The 21677-nt window shown below is 43.3% G+C and overlaps 1 protein-coding gene across 26 annotated transcripts in view; it reads right to left on the reverse strand.

Moving 5' to 3' along the window:
- The window catches only part of TRDN (triadin), a 630780-nt gene that overhangs the window by 127215 nt on the left and 481888 nt on the right, over positions 1-21677 (reverse strand). For 25 of the 26 annotated variants that reach the window (XM_066606567.1, XM_066606610.1, XM_066606533.1 and 22 more), the window contains 5 exons: positions 21501-21605; positions 3780-10049; positions 2882-2956; positions 2713-2775; positions 704-775 (listed from right to left, as the gene is read on the reverse strand). In XM_066606567.1, the coding sequence (XP_066462664.1) occupies positions 704-775; positions 2713-2775; positions 2882-2956; positions 3780-10049; positions 21501-21605 (6585 nt within the window). Of the gene's footprint in view, positions 1-703; positions 776-2712; positions 2778-2881; positions 2957-3779; positions 10050-21500; positions 21606-21677 lie in introns of all 26 variants that reach the window. The other variant, XR_010793132.1, reaches the window with a different exon arrangement.

Consider the following 21677-nt stretch of genomic DNA (forward strand, 5'->3'; position numbering starts at 1 on the left):
GACAAATTTAGCAAATGTAGCATCTATACTATTTTTTTGCTGCAATATGAATTAGAATTTTTGAGAATTTTGTTTTGTAAATCCACCCTCAAGGAATTGTGAACTGACCTATACCAACTAGTTTAGATCATGTCAAATGTAACATAACTGCAACCACTCTTAGTTTTGCCTGGCTCATACTTTTCTGTACACACCTGGACTAACATAGTAACATAGTATGTTATGCTAAAAGAAGACATACAGTATGTCAATCCAATTCAGTCAATTACCCCCCAATGTTGATCCAGAGGAAAGCAAAAAAGCCCTTAATGAGGTAGAAGCCTATTTTCCTTACTAAGGAAAAATAATTCCTTCCTAACTTCAAGTCTGGTAATCGGAATAATCTCTGGATCAACAACCCTTCTGAAGTAATCAGTGACTATAACATGTAGTATTGTAACGCTCAAGAAAGGCATCCAGGCCCCTCTTAAACGCTTTTATCTAATTCGCCATTACCACGTTCTCAGGCAGAGAGTTCTATACTATGTGTCAAGCAGAGAGTTCCAGACTATGTGATAAGTAATCTCTATTATGTTTACCAAGACAAATTATGTGCTTATAAACTATGTAGCTTGTTTACCTTTGGTCTGATTTATGATATCACATACATTGGTTCATAGCTAGAAACAATTTTTAACTCATGACACAAAATTTAACAGGCTACCTTTTTGGAGTTCTGGTGGCTCTAGTTTCTTCTTTGGTTCTATGGGTTCCCCAAGTTTTTTCAAAGGAGTCTCTGCAAAAAACAAATCAATTGGAAACAGATGTTATGAATATTTATACATTGTTATACCGTATCAGGGTGCATTCACACAAGCGTGTTTTTGTGTGTACTTAGGTGCGTACATACATCCGCACCTAGGTACGAGCAAAAACACGCGTAAACACAGCTGCATGCTAGTTGTCAATGGAGCCGCCGGCAGCAGCCAACAATGCTTTGCCGGCTCCCTGCATTCTTTTTTCAGGGAAGGGCTTTACATATAAGCCCTTCCCTGAAAAAGAAACATTTTAGTGTAAAAAAAAAACAACAAAAAACTTACCCCTCCGCCACTGCCGTGACCCCCGCGGGCTTGAAGAACACATCTGCCACATGCGGCTGATGTTTCATTTACCCCCGCTAGTTAAAAGAATTCCCTGCTGCTACATCTGCCACATCTGTGGCAGAGGCAGCAGGGGAATTCTTCAATTCTCAGCTGCAGCTGTCACACATGACAGCTGCAGTAGAGAATCCTGCTGCCTGCTGCCTTCCCTGAAAAGCCATTTTAAAAAGTGTATAAAAAAAATCAATACTCACCTCCCTTCAGCTGCCGGGGCTCAGCCGCGACTTCTGGCGCTGTCCCCAACTCTGTAGTTCTGAGCTATCAGCAGTTGGGGATTTTAAATCCCCACATGCTGCTAACTGAGAACTATAGAGCCGGGGACAGCGGCAGAAGTCGCCGCTGAGCCGCGGCAGCCGTCAATGGCTTTTCAGGGAAGTGCTTCATAAGGTGCTCCTTTGCCAATCACATTAAGCTCTTTGAGCAGGCGGGGATTTAAAATCCCTGCCTGCTGATAGATCAGCACCACAGTGCAGGGGACAGCAGGAGAAGACGAAGCTGTGCCCTGGCAGCTGAAGGAAGGTGAGTATCTATTTTATTTTATTTTTTTAAACCACTTTTACTTGATTTTCAGGGAGGGCTTATATTTAAAGCCCTTCTCTGAAATCAATTACCGGCAGCAGAATCCTCTACTGCAGCTGACATGTGTGACAGCTGCAGTAGAGAACTGAAGAATTCCTCTGCTGCATCTGCCGCAGACAGGTAAGAATTTATTTTTTTTTTTACGCTAAAATTTTTCTTTTTCAGGGAAGAGTTTATATGTAAAGCTCTTCCCTGAAAAACAATTCAGGTGTGCCAGCAGACCATTGTCTTCAATGGAGCCGCCGGCAGCAGCAGCGGCTCCATTTTGAAGAGAATGCCTGCATTTTTTTTTTACACAAAAATTTTTCTTTTTCAGGGAAGAGCTTATATGTAAAGCCCTTCCATGAAAAAGAATGCAGGGGTGCAGGCAGACCATTGTTTTCAATGGAGCCGCCGGCAGCAGCCGCGGCTCTATTGCAAACAAAGCATGCATTACCTATGGCGCACGCATGTCCTATCTTTGCAGGCACGCACCTGCAAAGTACGGACATGTGCACACACCATAGGGAATGCATCGTTGCAAATAGAAGCGTGTTTTTGTGCGTGCGTATGTACGCACAAAAACACGCTCATGTGAACGCACCCTTAACAGTAGGCCAGATGAGAATGTATGTAGTTATGTTCATTGGCTTCTGTTAGCTCTTCATATTTTTTCTTGGTTTCTTTTGGCCTTTCATGTCATTTTCACTGGGGTTACTGCAAAGGTAATGAGTTGTGAGAAGATTTAAATTTACAGTTAATAATATTAAACAGACATAAACCATCTGTTTACATTTCTTACTTTAAACTGTCTCTCCATGTTTTTTCAGTAACATTTTACCCTCTTTAGCTGTTTGTCCACAGTTTGACTATTTGACTAGTAATTTATTCTATGTTAATCTTAATTATAAATTGTATAGCTTCTTCATTCATGTTCTCTCTTAGCATACAGTACACATGACAAAAACTATAGCTTATGAAAGATTATATTGAATATTATAATGAATTCCATTACTTTTTGCAGGTTCTAAAGGACCTTCATGCTTTTTCTTGGGTTCTGTTGGTTCTCCATGAGCCTCTGCAAAGAAAATCAATTGAAAATTTAAGGCAGCTTGCAGGTTTTTTTTACATTGTGTTAGATGTTAATTTGTTTAGGCCATGATAAATTGTAAAAAATATGTTACCTTTTTTGGCTTCTGCTGGCTCGTCCTGTTTCTTCTTGGGTTCTGCTAGCTCTTCGTGTTTTTTCACTGGCTTTTCTGCAAAGAGTATATTTTGTTAACACATATAAATTCAGAGCAGATAATAGTAAACTTTCCTACACCATCAACTACAAACATGCTAAATTTAATGTAGTCAGCATCTTTTCCAGTAAGTCTCAGAACATGAGGTTAGTTGTCACCAGGTCCCCTTAGTTATACCAGATTATCTAGCTAATCAGTTGTGTATGGTTTTGGTGGGGTTTTTTTGCTTTTCTTTGAATTTATTATTTCTTTACATTTTTCAATTGAATCTATGTCATTTGGGAACCCCTAAATCAAGTATTATTACTACTTTGTAGACTTCTATATCAATATTTTATTATACTACTCTTTTGTGTTCTCCAGTTTCATTTAGTTTATTTTCTTTAGTTTCCATTAGGGAAATTAATATGTAAACCCTCCACTCAAAATTTTATTATGGTTATGTACTAACATTTCTTGTGTTATCACATGAGAAAGAAGGGTGACCTAAAACAGTGTAATCTATTGCACACTAATTGCTAGCACAGAGTATGCTTTAAATTCTTGTATTCCAAAATTTGTATCTCATTTCAGCTTATTTTTAGTCTCCATCCTTAGGTTCTGGTGGTAATTCACTATTTTTTTCTTGGGTTTTGCTGTCACGTCAAGTTTTTTTTTTCCAGAGTCTCCACAAAGTAATTGTAAGTTGATTTTTATTTATGGTTTACATTCCTAAATGCTTAATTAATGCAACAGTTCATGCACTTTATTTTCTTTGTACATTTTTATCTGTATTATAGTTTGGTCATTTGTAGCATTAATCAAATTGTAGGTTATGTCAGGTTATATAAAAGTTTACCTTTCTTTAGATCATTGAGTAAAATATCTTTTTTCTGGAGTTCCACTTTCTCTTCATGTTTTTTCTTGGATTCTATTGGCTCTTTGTGCTTTTTCTTGGATTCTGTTGGCTCTTCCTCCTTTTTCTTGGTTTCTAATGGGCCCTCATATTTTTTCTTAGGTTCTGTTGGTGCTTCATGCTTTTTCTTGGGTTCTGTTGGTTCTTCATGCTTTTTCTTGGGTTCTGTTGGCTTATCTTCTTTTGGTTCTTTTTGTTTTTCCTTGGGTTCTGTGGGTTTTTCATGTTTTTCCTTTGCTTCTTTTGGCTCTTCATGCTTTTTCTCGGTGTCCACTGGTTCTTCATGCTTCTTGGTTTCTATTGGTTCTGCATGTTTTTTCTTGATTTCTGCTGCTTCAACATGTTTCTTCTTACCATCAGTTGGCTCCTCATGTTTTTTCTTGAGTTCTGTTGGCTCTTCATGTTTTTTCTTGGCTTCTTTTGTTTCCTCATGTTTTGTCTTGGATTCTATTAACGCCTCATGTTTTTTCTTGGGTTTGGTGGGCTCTTCTTGTTTTTTCTTGGGTTCTTTTGCTTCCTCGTGTTTTGTCTTGGGTTCTGTTGGCTCCTTATGTTTTTTCTTGGTTTCTATTGGCTCTTCCTGCTTTTTCTTGAGTTCTTTCGGTTCTTCATGTTTTTTCTTAGTTTCTAATGGTTCTTCATGTTTGTTCTTGATTTCTGTTGTCTCTTCCTGTTTTTTCTTGGGATCTTTTGGTTCTTTATGTTTTTCCTTGGCATCCATTGTATCGTCATGTTTTTTCTGGGGTTCAGTTGGCTCTTGATGTTTTTTCTTGGCTTCTACCAGTTCTTCATATTTTTTCCTGGATTCTGTGGGCTTGGCATGCTTTTGCTCGGTTTCAGTTGGCTCTTCATGTTTTTTCTTGGGTTCTTTTGGTTTTTCAAGCTTTTTCTTAGGTGCCATTGGCTCCTCATGTTTTTTCTCAACTTCTGTTGGCTCTTCATGTTTTTCCTTTGCTTCTGTCAGCTTTTCATGTTTTTTCTCTGCTTCTGTTGGCTCTTTACGTTTTTTCTCGGGCTCAGTGGACTCTTCATGTTTTTTCTTGGGCGCCTTTGACTCCTCATGTTTTTTCTTGAGTTCTGTAGGCTTTTCATGCTTTTTCTTGGGTTCTGTTGGCTCTTCACGTTTTTTCTTGGGTTCTTTTGGTTCTTCCTGTTTTTTCTTATGTTCTGTAGGCTCTTCATCTTTTTTCTTGGGTTCTGTTGGCTCTTCATGTTTTTTCTTGGGTTCTTTTGGTTCTTCATGTTTTTTCTTGGTTTCTGACGGTTCTTCATGTTTTTTCTTGGCTTCTGTGGGCTCGTCATGCTTTTTCTTGGGTTCAGATGCCGCATCATGTTTTTTCTCTGGTTCCGTTGGCTCTTCATGTTTTTTCTTGGGTTCTTTCAGTTCTTCATGTTTTTTCTTCGTTGCTGTTAACTCTTCATGCTTTTTCCTGGGTTCGGCAGGCTCTTCATGTTTTTTCTTGGGCTCTATAGGCTCTTTATGTTTTTTCTTGGGTTCTTTTGGTTCTTCGTGTTTTTTCTTGGGTGGTGTTGGCTCTTCATGCTTTTTCTTGGGTTCTGAAGGCTCTTCATATTTTTTCTTGGGTTCTTCTGGTTCTTCATGTTTTTTCTTGGCTTCTGTCGGCTCCTCATGTTTTTTCTTGGTTTCAGTTAGCTCCTCATGTTTTTTCTTTGGTTCTTCTGGTTCTTCATGTTTTTTCTTGGTTTCTACTGGTTCTTCATGTTTTTTCCTAGCTTCTGCCAGCTCCTCATGTTTTTTCTTCGGTTCTGTTGGCACCTCATGTTTTTTCTTGGCTTCTGTTAGCTTGTCATGTATTTTCTTGGGTTCAGTTGGCTCCTCATGTTTTTTCTTTGGTTTGGTTGGCTCTTCATCCTTTTTTTTGGGTTCAGTTAGCTCCTCGTGTTTTTTCTTGGGTTCTTTTGGTTTTTCATGTTCTTCCTTGGTTTCTAATAATTCTTCATGTCTTTTTTCAGGTGTTTTTGGTTTTTCATGTTTTTGCTTGGTTTCTAATGGTTCTTCATGTTTTTTCCTAGCTTCTGCCAGCTCCTCATGTTTTTTCTTGGGTTCAGTTGGCTCCACATGTTTTTTCTTTGGTTCTTCTGGTTCTTCATGTTTTTTCTTGGTTTCTACTGGTTCTTCATGTTTTTTTCTAGCTTCTGCCAGCTCCTCATGTTTTTTCTTCGGTTCTGTAGGCACCTCATGTTTTTTCTTGGCTTCTGTTGGCTTGTCATGTTTTTTCTTGGGTTCAGTTGGCTCCTCATGTTTTTTCTTTGGTTCGGTTGGCTCTTCATGCTTTTTCTTGGGTTCAGTTAGCTCCTCATGTTCTTTCTTGGTTTCTAATAATTCTTCATGTCTTTTTTCAGGTGCTTTTGGTTCTTCATGTTTTTTCTTGGTTTCTAATGGTTCTTCATGTTTTTTCCTAGCTTCTGCCAGCTCCTCATGTTTTTTCTTGGGTTCAGTTGGCTCCACATGTTTTTTCTTTGGTTCTTCTGGTTCTTCATGTTTTTTCTTGGTTTCTACTGGTTCTTCATGTTTTTTTCTAGCTTCTGCCAGCTCCTCATGTTTTTTCTTCGGTTCTGTAGGCACCTCATGTTTTTTCTTGGCTTCTGTTGGCTTGTCATGTTTTTTCTTGGGTTCAGTTGGCTCCTCATGTTTTTTCTTTGGTTCGGTTGGCTCTTCATGCTTTTTCTTGGGTTCAGTTAGCTCCACATGTTTTTTCTTTGGTTCTTCTGGTTCTTCATGTTTTTTCTTGGTTTCTACTGGTTCTTCATGTTTTTTTCTAGCTTCTGCCAGCTCCTCATGTTTTTTCTTCGGTTCTGTAGGCACCTCATGTTTTTTCTTGGCTTCTGTTGGCTTGTCATGTTTTTTCTTGGGTTCAGTTGGCTCCTCATGTTTTTTCTTTGGTTCGGTTGGCTCTTCATGCTTTTTCTTGGGTTCAGTTAGCTCCTCATGTTCTTTCTTGGTTTCTAATAATTCTTCATGTCTTTTTTCAGGTGCTTTTGGTTCTTCATGTTTTTTCTTGGTTTCTAATGGTTCTTCATGTTTTTTCCTAGCTTCTGCCAGCTCCTCATGTTTTTTCTTGGGTTCAGTTGGCTCCACATGTTTTTTCTTTGGTTCTTCTGGTTCTTCATGTTTTTTCTTGGTTTCTACTGGTTCTTCATGTTTTTTTCTAGCTTCTGCCAGCTCCTCATGTTTTTTCTTCGGTTCTGTAGGCACCTCATGTTTTTTCTTGGCTTCTGTTGGCTTGTCATGTTTTTTCTTGGGTTCAGTTGGCTCCTCATGTTTTTTCTTTGGTTCGGTTGGCTCTTCATGCTTTTTCTTGGGTTCAGTTAGCTCCTCATGTTCTTTCTTGGTTTCTAATAATTCTTCATGTCTTTTTTCAGGTGCTTTTGGTTCTTCATGTTTTTTCTTGGTTTCTAATGGTTCTTCATGTTTTTTCTTGGGTTCAGTTGGCTCCACATGTTTTTTCTTGGGTTCGATTGGTTCTTTATGCTTTTTCTTGGGTTCGGTTGGCTCTTCATGTTTTTTCTTGGGTTCAGATGGCTCCTCATATTTTTTCTTGGGCTCAGATGGCTCCTTATGTTCTTCCTTGGGTTTAGTTAGCTCCTCATGTTTTTTCTTGGTTTCTAATGTTTCTTCATGTTTTTTCTTGGGTTCAGTTGGCTGCACATGTTTTTTCTTGGGTTCAGATGGCTCTTCATGTTTTTTCTTGGGTTCAGTTGGCTTGTCATGTTTTTTCTTGGGTTCAGTTGGCTCCTCGTGTTTTTTCTTGGGTTCCTTTGGCTCTTCATGTTTTTTCTTGGGTTCAGATGGCTCCTCATGTTTTAACTTGGTTTCTAATGGTTCTTCATGTTTTTTCTTGGGTTCAGTTGGCTCCACATGTTTTTTCTTGGGTTCGATTGGTTTTTCATGTTTTTTCTTGGGTTCAGATGGCTCTTCATGCTTTTTCTTGGGTTCAGTTTGCTCCTCATGTTCTTTCTTGGGTTCAGTTAGCTGCTCCTGTTTTTTCTTGGGTACAGTTGGCTCCAAGTGTTTTTTCTTGGCTTCCGTTAGCGCTTCATGTTTTTTCTTGGGTTCAGTTGGCTCCTCGTGTTTTTTCTTAGGTTCAGTTGGCTCTTCATGTATTTTCTTGGGTTCAGGTGGCTCCTCATGTTTTTTCTTGGGTTCTGTGAGCTCCTCATGTTTTTTCGTGGGTATAGTTGGCTCCTCATGTTGTTTCTTGGCTTCTGTTGGCTTGTCACGTTTTTTCTTGGGTTCAGTTGGCTCCTCATGTTTTTTCTTGGGTTCAGTTGGCTCCTCATGTTTTTTCTTGGGTTCGGTTGGCTCTTCATGTTTTTTCTTGGGTTCAGATGGCTCCTCATGTTTTTTCTTGGGTTCAGATAGCTCCTCATGTTTTTTCTTGGGTATAGTTGGCCCCTCATGTTTTTTCTTGGGTTCTTTTGGTTTTTCATGTTCTTTCTTGGTTTCTAATAATTCTTCATGTTTTTTTTCGGGTGCTTTTGGTTCTTCGTGTTTTTTCTTGGTATCTAATATTTCTTCATCTGTTTTCTTGGTTTCTGTTGGCTTGTCATGTTTTTTCTTGGGTTCAGTTGGCTCCTCATGCTTTTTCTTGGGTTCAGATAGCTCTTTATATTTTTTCTTGGGTTCGGTTGGCTTTTCATGCTTTTTCTTGGGTTCAGATGGCTTCTCATGTTTTTTCTTGGGTTCAGTAAGCTGCTCCTGTTTTTTCTTGGGTATAGTTGGCTCCACATGTTTTTTCTTGGCTTCCGCTGGCTCGTCATGTTTTTTCTTGTGTTCAGTTGGCTCCTCATGTTTTTTCTTGGGTTCAGTTGGCTCTTCATGCTTTTTCTTGGGTTCAGATGGCTCCTCACGTTTTTTCTTGGGTTTTGTTGGCTCCTCATGTTTTTTCTTGGGTTCAGTTGGCTCCTCATGTTTTTTCTTGGGTTCAGTTGGCTCTTCATGTTTTTTCTTGGGTTCAGATGGCTCCTCATGTTTTTTCTTGGGTTTAGTTGGCTCGTCATGTTTTTTCTTCGGTTCTTTTGGTTTTTCATGTTCTTTCTTGGTTTCTAATAATTCTTCATGTTTTTTTTCGGGTGCTTTTGGTTCTTCGTGTTTTTTCTTGGTTTCTATTGGTTCTTCATGTTTTTTCTTGGTTTCTGTTGGCTCTTTATGTTTTTTCTTAGGTTCAGATGGCTCCTTATGTTTTTTCTTGGGTTCAGTTGGCTCCTCATGTTTTTTCTTGGGTATAGTTGGCTCTTCATGTTTTTTCTTGGGTTCTTTTGGTTTTTCCTGTTCTTTCTTGGTTTCTAATAATTCTTTGTGTTCTTTTTTGGGTTCTCTTGGCTCTTCATATTTTTTCTTGCTTTCTCTTGGTTCTTCATGTTTTTTCTCGGGTTCCGTTGGCTCTTCATGTTTTTTCTTGGGTTCTTTTGGCTCTTCATGTTTTTTCTTGCTTTCTAATGATTCTTCTTTTTTTTTCTTGGCGTCCGTTGGTTCATCATGTTTTTTCTCTGGTTCAGTTGGCTCTTCATGTTTTCTCTTGGGTTTTGTTGGTTCCTCATGTTTTTTCTTGGGTTCGGTAGGCTCTTCATGTTTTTTCTTGGGTTCTAATGGTTCTTCCTGTTTCCTTTTGGCTTCTGTTGGTTCTTCATGTTTTTTCTCGGGTTTTTTTGGCTCTTCATGTTTTTTCTTGCTTTCTAATGGTTCCTCATGTTTTTTCTGGGCCTTTGTTGGTTCTTCATGTTCTTTCTTGATTTCTAATGGTTTTTCATGTTTTGTCTCGTCATGTTTTTTCTTGGGTTCAGTTGGCTCCTCATGTTTTTTCGTGGGTTCTGTTGGCTTTTCATGTTTTTTCATGGGTTCTATTAACTCCTCATGTTTTTTCTTTGGTTTGGAGGGCTCTTCTTGTTTTTTCTTGGCTTCTATTGGCTCCTCATGTTTTTTCTTTGGTTCTGTGGGCTCATGTTTCTTTTTGGCTGCAGTTGGCTCTTCATGTTTTTTCTTGGGTTCTTTTGGTTCTTCGTGTTTTTTCTTGGTTTCTATTGGTTTTTCATGTTTTTTCTTGGGTTCGGTTGGCTCTTCATGTTTTTCCTTGGGTTCTGTTAGCTTTTTGTGTTTTACTTTGGGTTCCCTCAGCTCTTCATGTTTCTTATGGTCTATTTTTTCATGTGTTTTCTTGGGTTCTGTGGGCTCAAGTTTTTTTACTGTGGTGTCTGAAAATTTGTATTAATAATTTAATTTAGAAATGTGAACTTTCAAGGTAAAATATTAATGAAAATATATAATAGTTCAATCAATTTAACTTGTAAACATAAATACGTCTAATATGTCAGCTAATGATATTAGTTTACTTGTCTTAGGTTCTCTTAGCTCTTTATGTTTTTTATTGTGTTCTGTTGGCTCTTCATGTTTCTTTTTTTAATTAAATACTCTTTATTAAAGTTTTCAATTTTTTAACAACTTAACCAACTCTATCTCCCCTCCAGCCCTTCTCACCCCTTTTTTTCCCTCTCACAACATCCTACCACAATGTATATGATGTATATAAAGTATTTGCATGAGCGCTAAGGTACTACTAAGTTCAGAAATTATGAATTAACTACTAAGCTCTAGAGATGAGCGAACGTACTCGTCCGAGCTTGATATTCGTGCGAATATTAGGGTGTTCGGGATGCTCGTTACTCTTAACGAGCACCACGCGGTGTTCCGGTTACTTTCAGTTTCCTCTCTGAGACGTTAGCGCGCTTTTCTGGCCAATTGAAAGACAGGGAAGGCATTACAACTTCCCCCTGTGACGTTCAAGCCCTATACCACCCCCCTGCTGTGAGTGGCTGGGGTGATCAGATGTCACCCGAGTATAAAAGTCGGCCCCTCCCGCGGCTCGCCTCAGATGCCTTGTGACTGAGTTAGCTGAGGGAAAGTGCTGCTGCTGGTGCTGCTGTAGGGAGAGTGTTAGGAGTGAGTGTAGGCTTCAAGAACCCCAACGGTCCTTCTCAGGGCCACATCTATCCATGTGCAGTACTGTGGAGGGTGCTGTTAGCAGTGTTGCACAATTTTTTTTTCCAAAATTGGCAGTCTGCAGAGCATTGCGCCTTGCAGTAATACTACAGGGACAGAAGTGGTGCTTAGGTAGGGAGAGTGTTAGGAGTGAGTGTAGGCTTCAAGAACCCCAACGGTCCTTCTTAGGGCCACATCTATCCGTGTGCAGTACTGTGCAGGCTGCTGTTAGCAGTGTTGCATATTTTTTTCTTTTCAAAATCGGCTGTCTGCAGAGCATTGCACCTTGCAGTAATACTACAGGGAGAGAATTGTGTAGGCAGGGCCAGAAGACATATATTATTGATTGAATATAGTCAGTGGGCCCTCCGTTTCCAAAAAAGGGAAAAATTGTATTTGTCCTGCAGTCTTGCGCCAATTTATTTCCTGCCTGGGAAAAGTAACCGCTGTGCTGCACTTCATATAACTGCATTTCTGTGCAACACATATCTTATCTGATTGAATATAGTCAGTGGGCCCTCTGTTTCCCAAAAAGGGAAACATTCTATTTGTCCTGCAGGCTTGCGCCAATTTATTTGCTGCCTGTGAAAAGTCTCCGCTCTGCTGCACTTCATATAACTGCATTTCTGTGCAACACATATCTTATCTGATTGAATATAGTCAGTGGGCCCTCCGTTTCCCAAAAAGGGAAACATTCTATTTGTCCTGCAGGCTTGCGCCAATTTATTTGCTGCCTGTGAAAAGTCTCCGCTCTGCTGCACTTCATATAGCTGCATTTCTGTGCAACACATATCTTATCTGATTGAATATAGTCAGTGGGCCCTCCGTTTTCCAAAAAGGGAAACATTCTATTTGTCCTGCAGGCTTGCGCCAATTTATTTGCTGCCTGTGAAAAGTCTCCGCTCTGCTGCACTTCATATAACTGCATTTCTGTGCAACACATATCTTATCTGATTGAATATAGTCAGTGGGCCCCCCGTTTCCCAAAAAGGGAAACATTCTATTTGTCCTGCAGGCTTGCGCCAATTTATTTGCTGCCTGGGAAATCACTGGTAATACAGCATGCTGAGGGGTAGGGGTAGGCCTATAGGATGTGGACGCGGGCGAGGACGCGGAGGCCCAAGTCAGGGTGTGGGCACAGGCCGAGCCAGTGCGGTGGCCAGGGGTAGAGGCAGGGCCAGACCGAATAATCCACCAACTGTTTCCCAAAGCGCCCCCTTGCGCCATGCCACCCTGCAGAGGTCAAGGTGCTCTACGGTGTGGCAGTTTTTCACAGAGACGCCTGACGACCGACGAACAGTGGTGTGCAACCTTTGTTGTGCCAAGATCAGCTGGGGAGGCACCACCAACAGCATGCGCAGGCATATGATGGCCAAGCACCCCACAAGGTGGGACGATGCCCGTTCACCGCCTCCGGTTTGCACCACTGCCTCTCCCCCTGTGCCCCAACCTGCCACTGAGATCCAACCCCCCTCTGAGGACACAGGCACTACCGTCACCTGGCCTGCACCCACACCCTCACCTCCGCTGTCCTCGGCCCCATCCAGCAATGTCTCTCAGTGTAGCGTCCAGACGTCGCTAGTGCCACAGTTTGAGCGCAAGCGCAAGTACGCCGCCACGCACCCGCATGCTCAAGCGGTAAACGTGCACATTGCAAAATTGATCAGCCTAGAGATGCTGCCGTATAGGCTTGTGGAAACAGAGGCTTTCAAAAGCATGATGGCGGCGGCGGCCCCGCGCTACTCGGTTCCCAGTCGCCACTACTTTTCCCGATGTGCCGTCCCAGGCCTGCACGACCACGTCTCCCGCAACATTGTACGCGCCCTCACCAACGCGGTTACTGCCAAGGACCACTTAACAACAGACACGTGGACAAGCACAGGCGGGCAGGGCCACTATATCTCCCTGACGGCACATTGGGTGAATTTAGTGGAGGCTGGGACAGAGTCAGAGCCTGGGACCGCTCACGTCCTACCCACCCCCAGAATTGCGGGCCCCAGCTCGGTGGTGGTATCTGCGGGGGTGTATGCTTCCTCCACTAAACCACCCTCCTCCTCCTCCTACACAACCTCTGTCTCGCAATCAAGATGTGTCAGCAGCAGCACGTCGCCAGCAGTCGGTGTCACGCGGCGTGGCAGCACAGCGGTGGGCAAGCGTCAGCAGGCCGTGCTGAAACTACTCAGCTTAGGAGATAAGAGGCACACGGCCCACGAACTGCTGCAGGGTCTGACAGAGCAGACCGACCGCTGGCTTGCGCCGCTGAGCCTCCAACCGGGCATGGTCATGTGTGACAACGGCCGTAAGCTGGTGGCAGCTCTGCAGCTCGGCAGCCTCACACACGTGCCTGGCCCATGTGTTTAATTTGGTGGTTCAGCGCTTTCTGAAAAGCTACCCCCACTTGTCATACCTGCTCGGAAAGGTGCGCTGGTTCTGCGCACATTTCCGCAAATCACACACGCACGCTGCCACCCTGCGGACCCTGCAACATCGGTTTAATCTGCCAGTGCACCGACTGCTGTGCGACGTGCCCACACAGTGGAACTCTACGCTCCACATGTTGGCCAGACTCTATGAGCAGCGTAGAGCTATAGTGGAATACCAACTCCAACTTGCGCGGTGCAGTGGGAGTCAGCCTCCTCAATTATTTACAGAAGAGTGGGCCTGGTTGGCAGCCATCTGCCAGGTCCTTGGAAAATTTGAGGAGTCTACCCAGATGGTGAGCGGCGATGCTGCAATCATTAGCGTCACCATTCCTCTGTTATGCATCTTGAGAAGTTCCCTGCAAAGCATAAAGGCAGACGCTTTGCGCTCGGAAACAGAGCCTGGGGAAGACAGTATGTCGCTGGATAGTCAGAGCACCCTCCTGTCTATATCTCAGCGCGTTCAGGAGGAGGAGGAGGAGCATGAGGAGGATGAGGAGGAGGGGGAAGAGACAGCTTGGCCCACTGCTGACGGTACCCATGCTGCTTGCCTGTCATCCTTTCAGCGTGTATGGCCTGAGGAGGAGGAGGAGGAGGAGGATCCTGAAAGTGATCTTCCTAGTGAAGACAGCCATGTGTTGCGTACAGGTACCCTGGCACACATGGCTGACTTCATGTTAGGATGCCTTTCTCGTGACCCTCGCGTTACACGCATTCTGGCCACTACGGATTACTGGGTGTACACACTGCTCGACCCACGGTATAAGGAGAGCCTTTGCACTCTCATTCCCGAAGAGGAAAGGGGTTCGAGCATGATGCTATACCACAGGGCGCTGGTGGACAAACTGATGGAAAACTTCCCATCCGACAGCGCTAGTGGCAGAAGGCGCAATTCCGAGGGCCAGGTAGCAGGGGAGGCGCAGAGATCAGGCAGCATGTACAGCGCAGGCAGGGGAACATTCTCCAAGGCCTTTGCCAGCTTTATGGCTCCCCAGCAAGACTGTGTCACCGGTCCCCAGTCAAGGCTGAGTTGGCGGGAGCACTGTAAAAGGGTGGTGAGGGAGTACGTAGCCGATTGCAGCACCGTCCTCGGTGACGCCTCTGCCCCCTACAACTACTGGGTGTTGAAGCTGGACACGTGGCCTGAACTCGCACTGTATGCCCTGGAGGTGCTTGCTTGTCCTGCGGCTAGCGTCTTGTCAGAGAGTGTGTTTAGTGTGGCTGGGGGAATCATCACGGATAAGCGTACCCACCTGTCAACCGACAGTGCCGACAGGCTTACACTCATCAAGATGAACAAAGCCTGGATTTCCCCAGACTTCTCTTCTCCACCAGCGGACAGCAGCGATACCTAAGCAATACGTAGGCTGCACCCGCGGATGGAAGCATCGTTCTCTCTCACCATCCAAAACGGGGACATTTCTGCTTCATCAATCTGTGTATAATATTCATCCTCCTCCTCCTGCTCCTCCTCCTGAAACCTCACGTAATGACGCCGAACGGGCAATTTTTCTTAGGGCCACAAGGCTCAGTCATATAATTTAAAAAAAAAATTTTTTTATACGTTTCAATGCTCTTAAAAGCGTTGAAACTTTAACTTGAACCAATTTTTCGTTAAACTCGGCTGCCTCCAGGCCTAGTTACCACTTAAGCCACATTAACCAAAGCGATTAATGGGTTTCACCTGCCCTCTTGGTTGGCCATGGCCAATTTTTCTGATGTACATTAGTACTGTTGATACAGCAATTTTTGTGGGCCCTCGCCTACAGTGTAATCCAATAAATTTTTAGCCCACCTGCATTACAGCTGACGTTACATCCGCTGTGTTGGGTAATGTAATGGGATATTTTTATGTACCGCCAGTGGCTTCCTGGCACCCACCCATGCTGTGGGTCCACAGAGAATTATAAATGCATCTGTTTCCACTTCTAAAGAACCCCAGTCTGACTGGGGCATGCAGTGTGGGCCGAAGCCCACCTGCATTAAGCACGACATTACTACCTCAGCTGTGTTGGGCAATGCAATGGGATATTTTTATGTACCGCCGGTGGGTTCCAGGGAGCCACCCATGCTGTCGGTCCACAGGGACTTCACAATAGGGAGTTGTACCTGCCTGTGTCTATGAATTAAAAACCGCGGTCTGACTGGGGCATGCAGACACCTTGACAGAATGAATAGTGTGTGGCACATAGGTTCCCCATTGCTATGCCCACGTGTGCAGCTCCTGATGGCGGTGGCACAGGATTATATTTCTCATTGCTTCTGTACAGCATTGTGGGCTATCGCCCCACCCCTTTTAAAGAGGGTCGCTGCCTAGCCGTGCCAACCCTCTGCAGTGTGTGCCTGCTGTTCCTCGTCATGGCAGACGCACTTATAAATAGACATGAGGGTGGTGTGGCATGAGGGCAGCTGAAGGCTGCGCAGGGACACTTTGGTGTGCGCTGTGGGGGGGGGGGTTGGTCAGCATGTAACCCAGGAGAAGTGGCAGCAGAGTGTCATGCAGGCAGTGATTGTGCTTTGTTGTAGGTAGTGTGGTGCTTAGGTAAGGTATGTCATGCTAATGAGGGCTTTTCAGAAGTAAAAGTTGTTGGGAGGGGGGGGGGGCACTCTTGCCGGTATTGTGGCTTAATAGTGGGACCTGTGAACTTGAGATGCAGCCCAACATGTAGCCCCTCGCCTGCCCTATCCGTTGCTGTGTCGTTCCCATCACTTTCTTGAATTGCCCAGATTTTCACACATGAAATCCTTAGCGAGCATCGGCGAAATACAAAAATGCTCGGGTCGCCCATTGACTTCAATGGGGTTCGTTACTCGAAACGAACCCTCGAGCATCGCGATAATTTCGTCCCGAGTAACGAGCACCCGAGCATTTTGGTGCTCGCTCATCTCTACTAAGCTCAGAAATTATGAATTCTTCCTTCTCCGCACAACTGCCCTTGATGATCCCTTGCGAGAGTTCCTGATAGTGGGTACATTGATCCTCTTCTTCCTTTCCATATTATTCCCTTTTGTTTGTCCCCTTCTTGTTGATATATAATAAAGTTGTCAAATATCTTATATAATAACTAGAGATGAGCGAGCATACTCGTCCGAGCTTGATATTAGTTCGAGTATTAGGGTGTTTGAGATGCTCATTACTCGTAACGAGTACCACGCGGTGTTCGGGTTACTTTCATTTTCTTCCCTGAGAAATTTGCGCGCTTTTCTGGCCAATAGAAAGACAGGGAAGGCATTACAACTTCCCCCTGCAACGTTCAAGCCCTATACCACCCCCCTGCAGTGAGTGGCTGGCGAGATTAGGTGTCACCCGAGTATTAAAATCTGCCCCTCCCACGGCTCGCCACAGATGCATTCTGACATAGTTCAGGGAAAGTGTTGTTGATCCCGGAGCTGCTATAGGGAGAGTGTTAGGAGTGATTTTAGGCTTCAAGAACCCCAACGGTCCTTCTTAGGCCATAGAAATCGCAGATCGCACCTATGTGCGATCTGCAATTTCTGTTCTCTTCTCTATATGCGCTCAATGGGGCTGGCGGCAGCAGCGCCGACCCCATTGAGAACATATAGAAGACAAATCATTCTTCTCTGCCACAGCTGTAACAGCTGTGGCAGAGAAGAACGATGTTTGCCCATTGAATTCAATGGAGCCGGCAATACAGCAGGTTCCACTGAAAGCAATGGGCTGCCGGCGATCGCGGGATGAATTGTCGGGAAGGGCTTAAATATATAAGCCCTTCCCTGCAATTCATCCAGAAATGTGTTACAATAAAAATATATACCAGCGTATAAGGCGACGGGGCGTATAAGACGACCCCCCAACTGTCACCTTATACGCCGGGAATACAGTGGAGCAAAGAATAAAAATCATTACTCACTTCTCCTGGCGTTCTGCGCCGCTGCTGCAGGCTGTCGCTCCCTCCTGGTTCCCAGCAGAGCATTGCTTTCTCTACGAAGGGCTTTAAATCCCCGCCTCCAGAAACACACGTGCCTTCAGCCAATCACAGCCAATGACAAGGATGTCATTGAATGGCTGTGATTGGCTGAAGGCACGTGTGTTTCTGGAGGCAGGGATTTCAACCACTGCGTCCAGAAAGCAATGCTCTGCCGGGGACCAGGAGGGAGCGACAGCCTGCAGCAGCGCCGCAGAACACCAGGAGAAGTGAGTAATGATTTTTATTCTTTGCTCCGCTGTATTGCTGGCGTATAAGGTGACAGTTGGGGGGTCGTCTTATACGCCCCGTCGCCTTATACGCCGGTATATATTTTTATTGTAACACATTTCTGGATGAATTGCAGGGAAGGGCTTATATATTTAAGCCCTTCCCGACAATTCATCCCGCGATCGCCGGCAGCCCATTGCTTTCAGTGGAACCTGCTGTATTGCCGGCTCCATTGAATTCAATGGGCAAACATCGTTCTTCTCTGCCACAGCTGTTACAGCTGTGGCAGAGGAGAACGATCTTTATGCTGACAGTGGGGGGGGGGGCCACTCTTGCCGCTATTGTGGCTTAATAGTGGGACCCCGGAACTTGAGATGCAGCCCAACATGTAGCCCCTCGCCTGCCCTATCCGTTGCTGTGTCGTTCCCATCACTTACTTGAATTGCCCAGATTTTCACAAATGAAAACCTTAGCGAGCATCGGCGATATACAAAAATGCTCGGGTCGCCCATTGACTTCAATGGGGTTCGTTACTTGAAACGAACCCTTGAGCATCGCGAAAAGTTCGTCCCGAGTAACGAGCACCCGAGCATTTTGGTGCTCGTTCATCTCTAATAATAACCAAGAATATAATTATCCCCAACTCAATTGTATACAAAAGTGACATTTTACATCTGTTTACTATCATCATAGTGATATCAAATTATTAGCCTTTGTAACAAGGTTATCTGTGTACCCCATTCTCTGCGCCTACTCTTAATGGTTTTTCTCTTAAGTCTGCGTGTCTATATTGCATTCATTATTAAAATTCAATCGGTTCAGGGGTGTCAGTTCAAATGTTAATATCCATTTCATTCACATCTTGTCGTACTAGTACTCAGTTTTACATTTAATGTAAACTCCTCCTTCCGAAGGTGTTAACCATTTGAACTTATGTTTAACTTCTGCTCCTGTGGGGGCTGCTTTATCAAGTAATGTTGAGCTATCAGTTTCCTTGCAATCTTGCCACTGCTATTTTCTCATGTCTAGCTATTGGCAAATTGTCTACATACCCAAGTGCATAGACAAAGGGGGTGTGTTCTAGAGTAACCTTATGCATATTTTATATTATAGAGCGTACTTCTACCCAGTATCTATTCAGCTTTGGGCATCTCCGTAACATATGTAGTAGCCCTGCTGTTTGAGTCTTACATTGCACACAAAATGTATTGTCTCTCACTCCTATATCATAAAGCTGGCGTTCAGTATACTCTATGCAACATGTGTAGCTGCGACAATCTACGTGCCTCACTTGGTGACAATTTGGGTGTCATTTTTAGGATCTCTTGCAACATCGAGTCTTCAATAGGGCCCATGCCTCCTTCCAATTTGTTTTTTATCCTAACGGGATATCGACAATTGAGATGACCCTGCAGGTGATTGTATATAAATGTTATTTTTCCTGTAGATGTGGAAGATGTGCCTACAATATCAGCTAGTGCAAGTTAGTTATTTGGATTTCCGAGGAAACCATCTTGTGTGATAGGCATGGCCCCACTGTAAATACCCGTAAAACTGTGTGTGTGGTACGTTGTACTCAGTTTGCAGCTGAGCAAATGCTTTCAGCTCTGAGCTCAGTTATCTGTGATAGTCATGTGATGCTTGCTTTCTTCCATGACTCAAGGTCCTGCAGCTTGTCTTGCTCCATCAGTCTCATATTATTCCAAATAGATGTATATTGTGTATTGTATTTTATTCCCACTATGTCCCTAATTTTTCAGCAGACCTTGTGCGTAAGGTAAAGGGTAGGAAACAATCTGGCATTTTGTTTAAGTTTAGCCCCCTCTAAAGCTTCAAATTAGTGAAGATTGTTCATATACTTCTTTAATCTGAAAATTAGAACCCGAATTTCTTCTATCTCCCATCCCCTGAAATATTGCATCTGTGATGCAAGAAAGTACATTTTAGGATTACATAAGGCCAGGCCTCCCTCTTCTTTAGAGTTGAATAGTGTCTCTAGTTTTATATGCAAAGTTTTCTTTTGCCATTTAAGATCCCTGAACAGCCAGGTAATTTTATAGAAGATACACTAAGGTATCCATTGCAGTGAATTATGTAGTAGATAAAGTAATTGTGGAATCCAGGCCATCTTAATTAAATTTGTTCTAACTACAACTAATATAGGAAATTTACACTACACTTCTAGTTTTTGTTGAAAATGAGTTACCAGCGGGTGTAGGTGTAATTTAGTGCATTCTAATATATTATTTGAAATGTTTATACCCAAATATCTAAAATTTGATACACATATCATAGAAATCTGTTCTGGGGAAATAACCAGTCCTGTCCTATCCACTGGCATTATAACTGATTTATCCCAATTAATCCTAATTCCCAAAAAAACGCTATCCTCATCTATCTATAGCCTTTCACAGCAACATCTCTGCCTCTCCCAAAAACAGTAAGAGCCGTGTAATGCAATTTTTTCCTCCAGAGGACCGCGTTGGAAACCCACTATGTCTGGTTGTAATCTTCTTTTGCTTGCAAAGGGTTCAATGGCTATTGTAAACAGCAGAGGTGAGAGAGGGCAGCCTTGTCGCATCCCTCTGTGTAACGAAAACATGTTCACTAGGGATGAGCGAACGTGTCCGTTACGGACACATCCGCACCCGGACACCGGCTTTGCCGAACACTGCAGTGTTCGCGCGTAAGTGTCCGGGTGCCGCCGGGGGGCGGGGAGATGCGCGGCGGCGCGGGCGGCAGTAGCGGGGAACAGGGGGGAGCCCTCTCTCTCTCCCTCTCCCCCCCACTCCCCGCCGCACCCCCCCGCGCTGCCACGGCGGCCCCCGAACTTTTTCGCCCGAACACTGAAGTGTTCGCAAAGTTCGGTGTTCGGGCGAAAAAGGGGCGGAGCCGAACGTGTTCGCTCATCTCTAATGTTCACGCATTCACCATTCACCCCAATATAAGCTTTAACATTAGGATATACAAATTGAACCCATTTCATGAATATCACCCCAAAATCTATTTTGCCCATTATCTCCCATAGATAGAGCCACTCCACACTACCGAATGCTTTGGCTGCATCCAAAGAACATATTATTTGTTCCCATTTATTGTCCATTGGTATTAGTAGTAGAAGTTTTTAATATAATCTGCAGACATTATTAGCCGTTGAGCATGAGGATATAAAACTATTTTGGTCCGAATGTATAATATTAATCTCACCTCTAGAAAAAAAGTGGAATAAAAAGTGAACAAAATGTTAGATGTTCCCAAAAATTGGATACATGAAGACTAAAGTTCATTTTGCTAAAAAACAAGCCATCATAGAGCTTCATCAATGGAAAAATAAAAACATTACTGTTCTTGGAATGCTGTTAGACAAAAGCAAGTCTTTAAAAAGACTAGTGTATGAAAATAGCAAAATGTAAAAAAAAAACTGAATAAACTTGGTATCGCTGCAATGGTACTAACCTAGAGAATATCACATCATTTATCCTGCAGACTGAATGCCATAAAAATCAAATCCAAAAAGCAAAAGGTGAAATTATTTTTTTTTGCCAATCCCCATAAAAATTTATAAAAGTTATACAATACATTTTATGTACCCAAACAAATTATGCCATTAAAAAAAATGGAACTAGTCCAGCAAAACACTAGCCCTTATATGGCTACGTCCATGAAAAACTTAAAAAGATATGGCTCTAGGCATGCGATGATGAACTTTTTTAAGGCAGTAACAGGCTTTGGTACTAAAGGGTTAAGAACAAATTCAAGGTAAAATAACTCAACCTGTAATTAGAGATGAGCGAGCGTACTCGTTAAGGGAAATTGCTAGAGCGAGTATCCCCATTTTCGAGTAGATGCCTGCTTGCCCGAAAAGATCTGGGGGGCGGCGGGGGAGAACGGGGGGGGGAGATCTCTCTCTCTCTCCCCCCTGCTCACTCCCACAACTCCCCGCTCACCCTTGCCGGCCCCCGAATCTTTTCAGGCAAGCAGGCTTGTACTTGAAAATGGGGATACTCGCTCGAGTATCTGTCCTTACCGAGTACGCTCGCTCATCTCTACCTGTAATCTATAGGTGAAGGAGAATGTTATTATTGTTTACCTTTTCTAATTTCTGCTGACAAATCCTGTTTTTTCTTGGCTTCTCTTGGCTCTTCATGTTTTTTCTTGGGTTCTTCTGGTTTTTCATGTTTTTTTACTGGGATGTCTGCAAGTAAGTGTGATTAAATTTGGATCTATATTACATTTTATATAACCTTACAAGGCAAATTTTAGATCT

Source organism: Eleutherodactylus coqui, chromosome 1, assembly GCF_035609145.1.
Source record: "Eleutherodactylus coqui strain aEleCoq1 chromosome 1, aEleCoq1.hap1, whole genome shotgun sequence".
Classification (NCBI taxonomy): domain Eukaryota; kingdom Metazoa; phylum Chordata; class Amphibia; order Anura; family Eleutherodactylidae; genus Eleutherodactylus; species Eleutherodactylus coqui.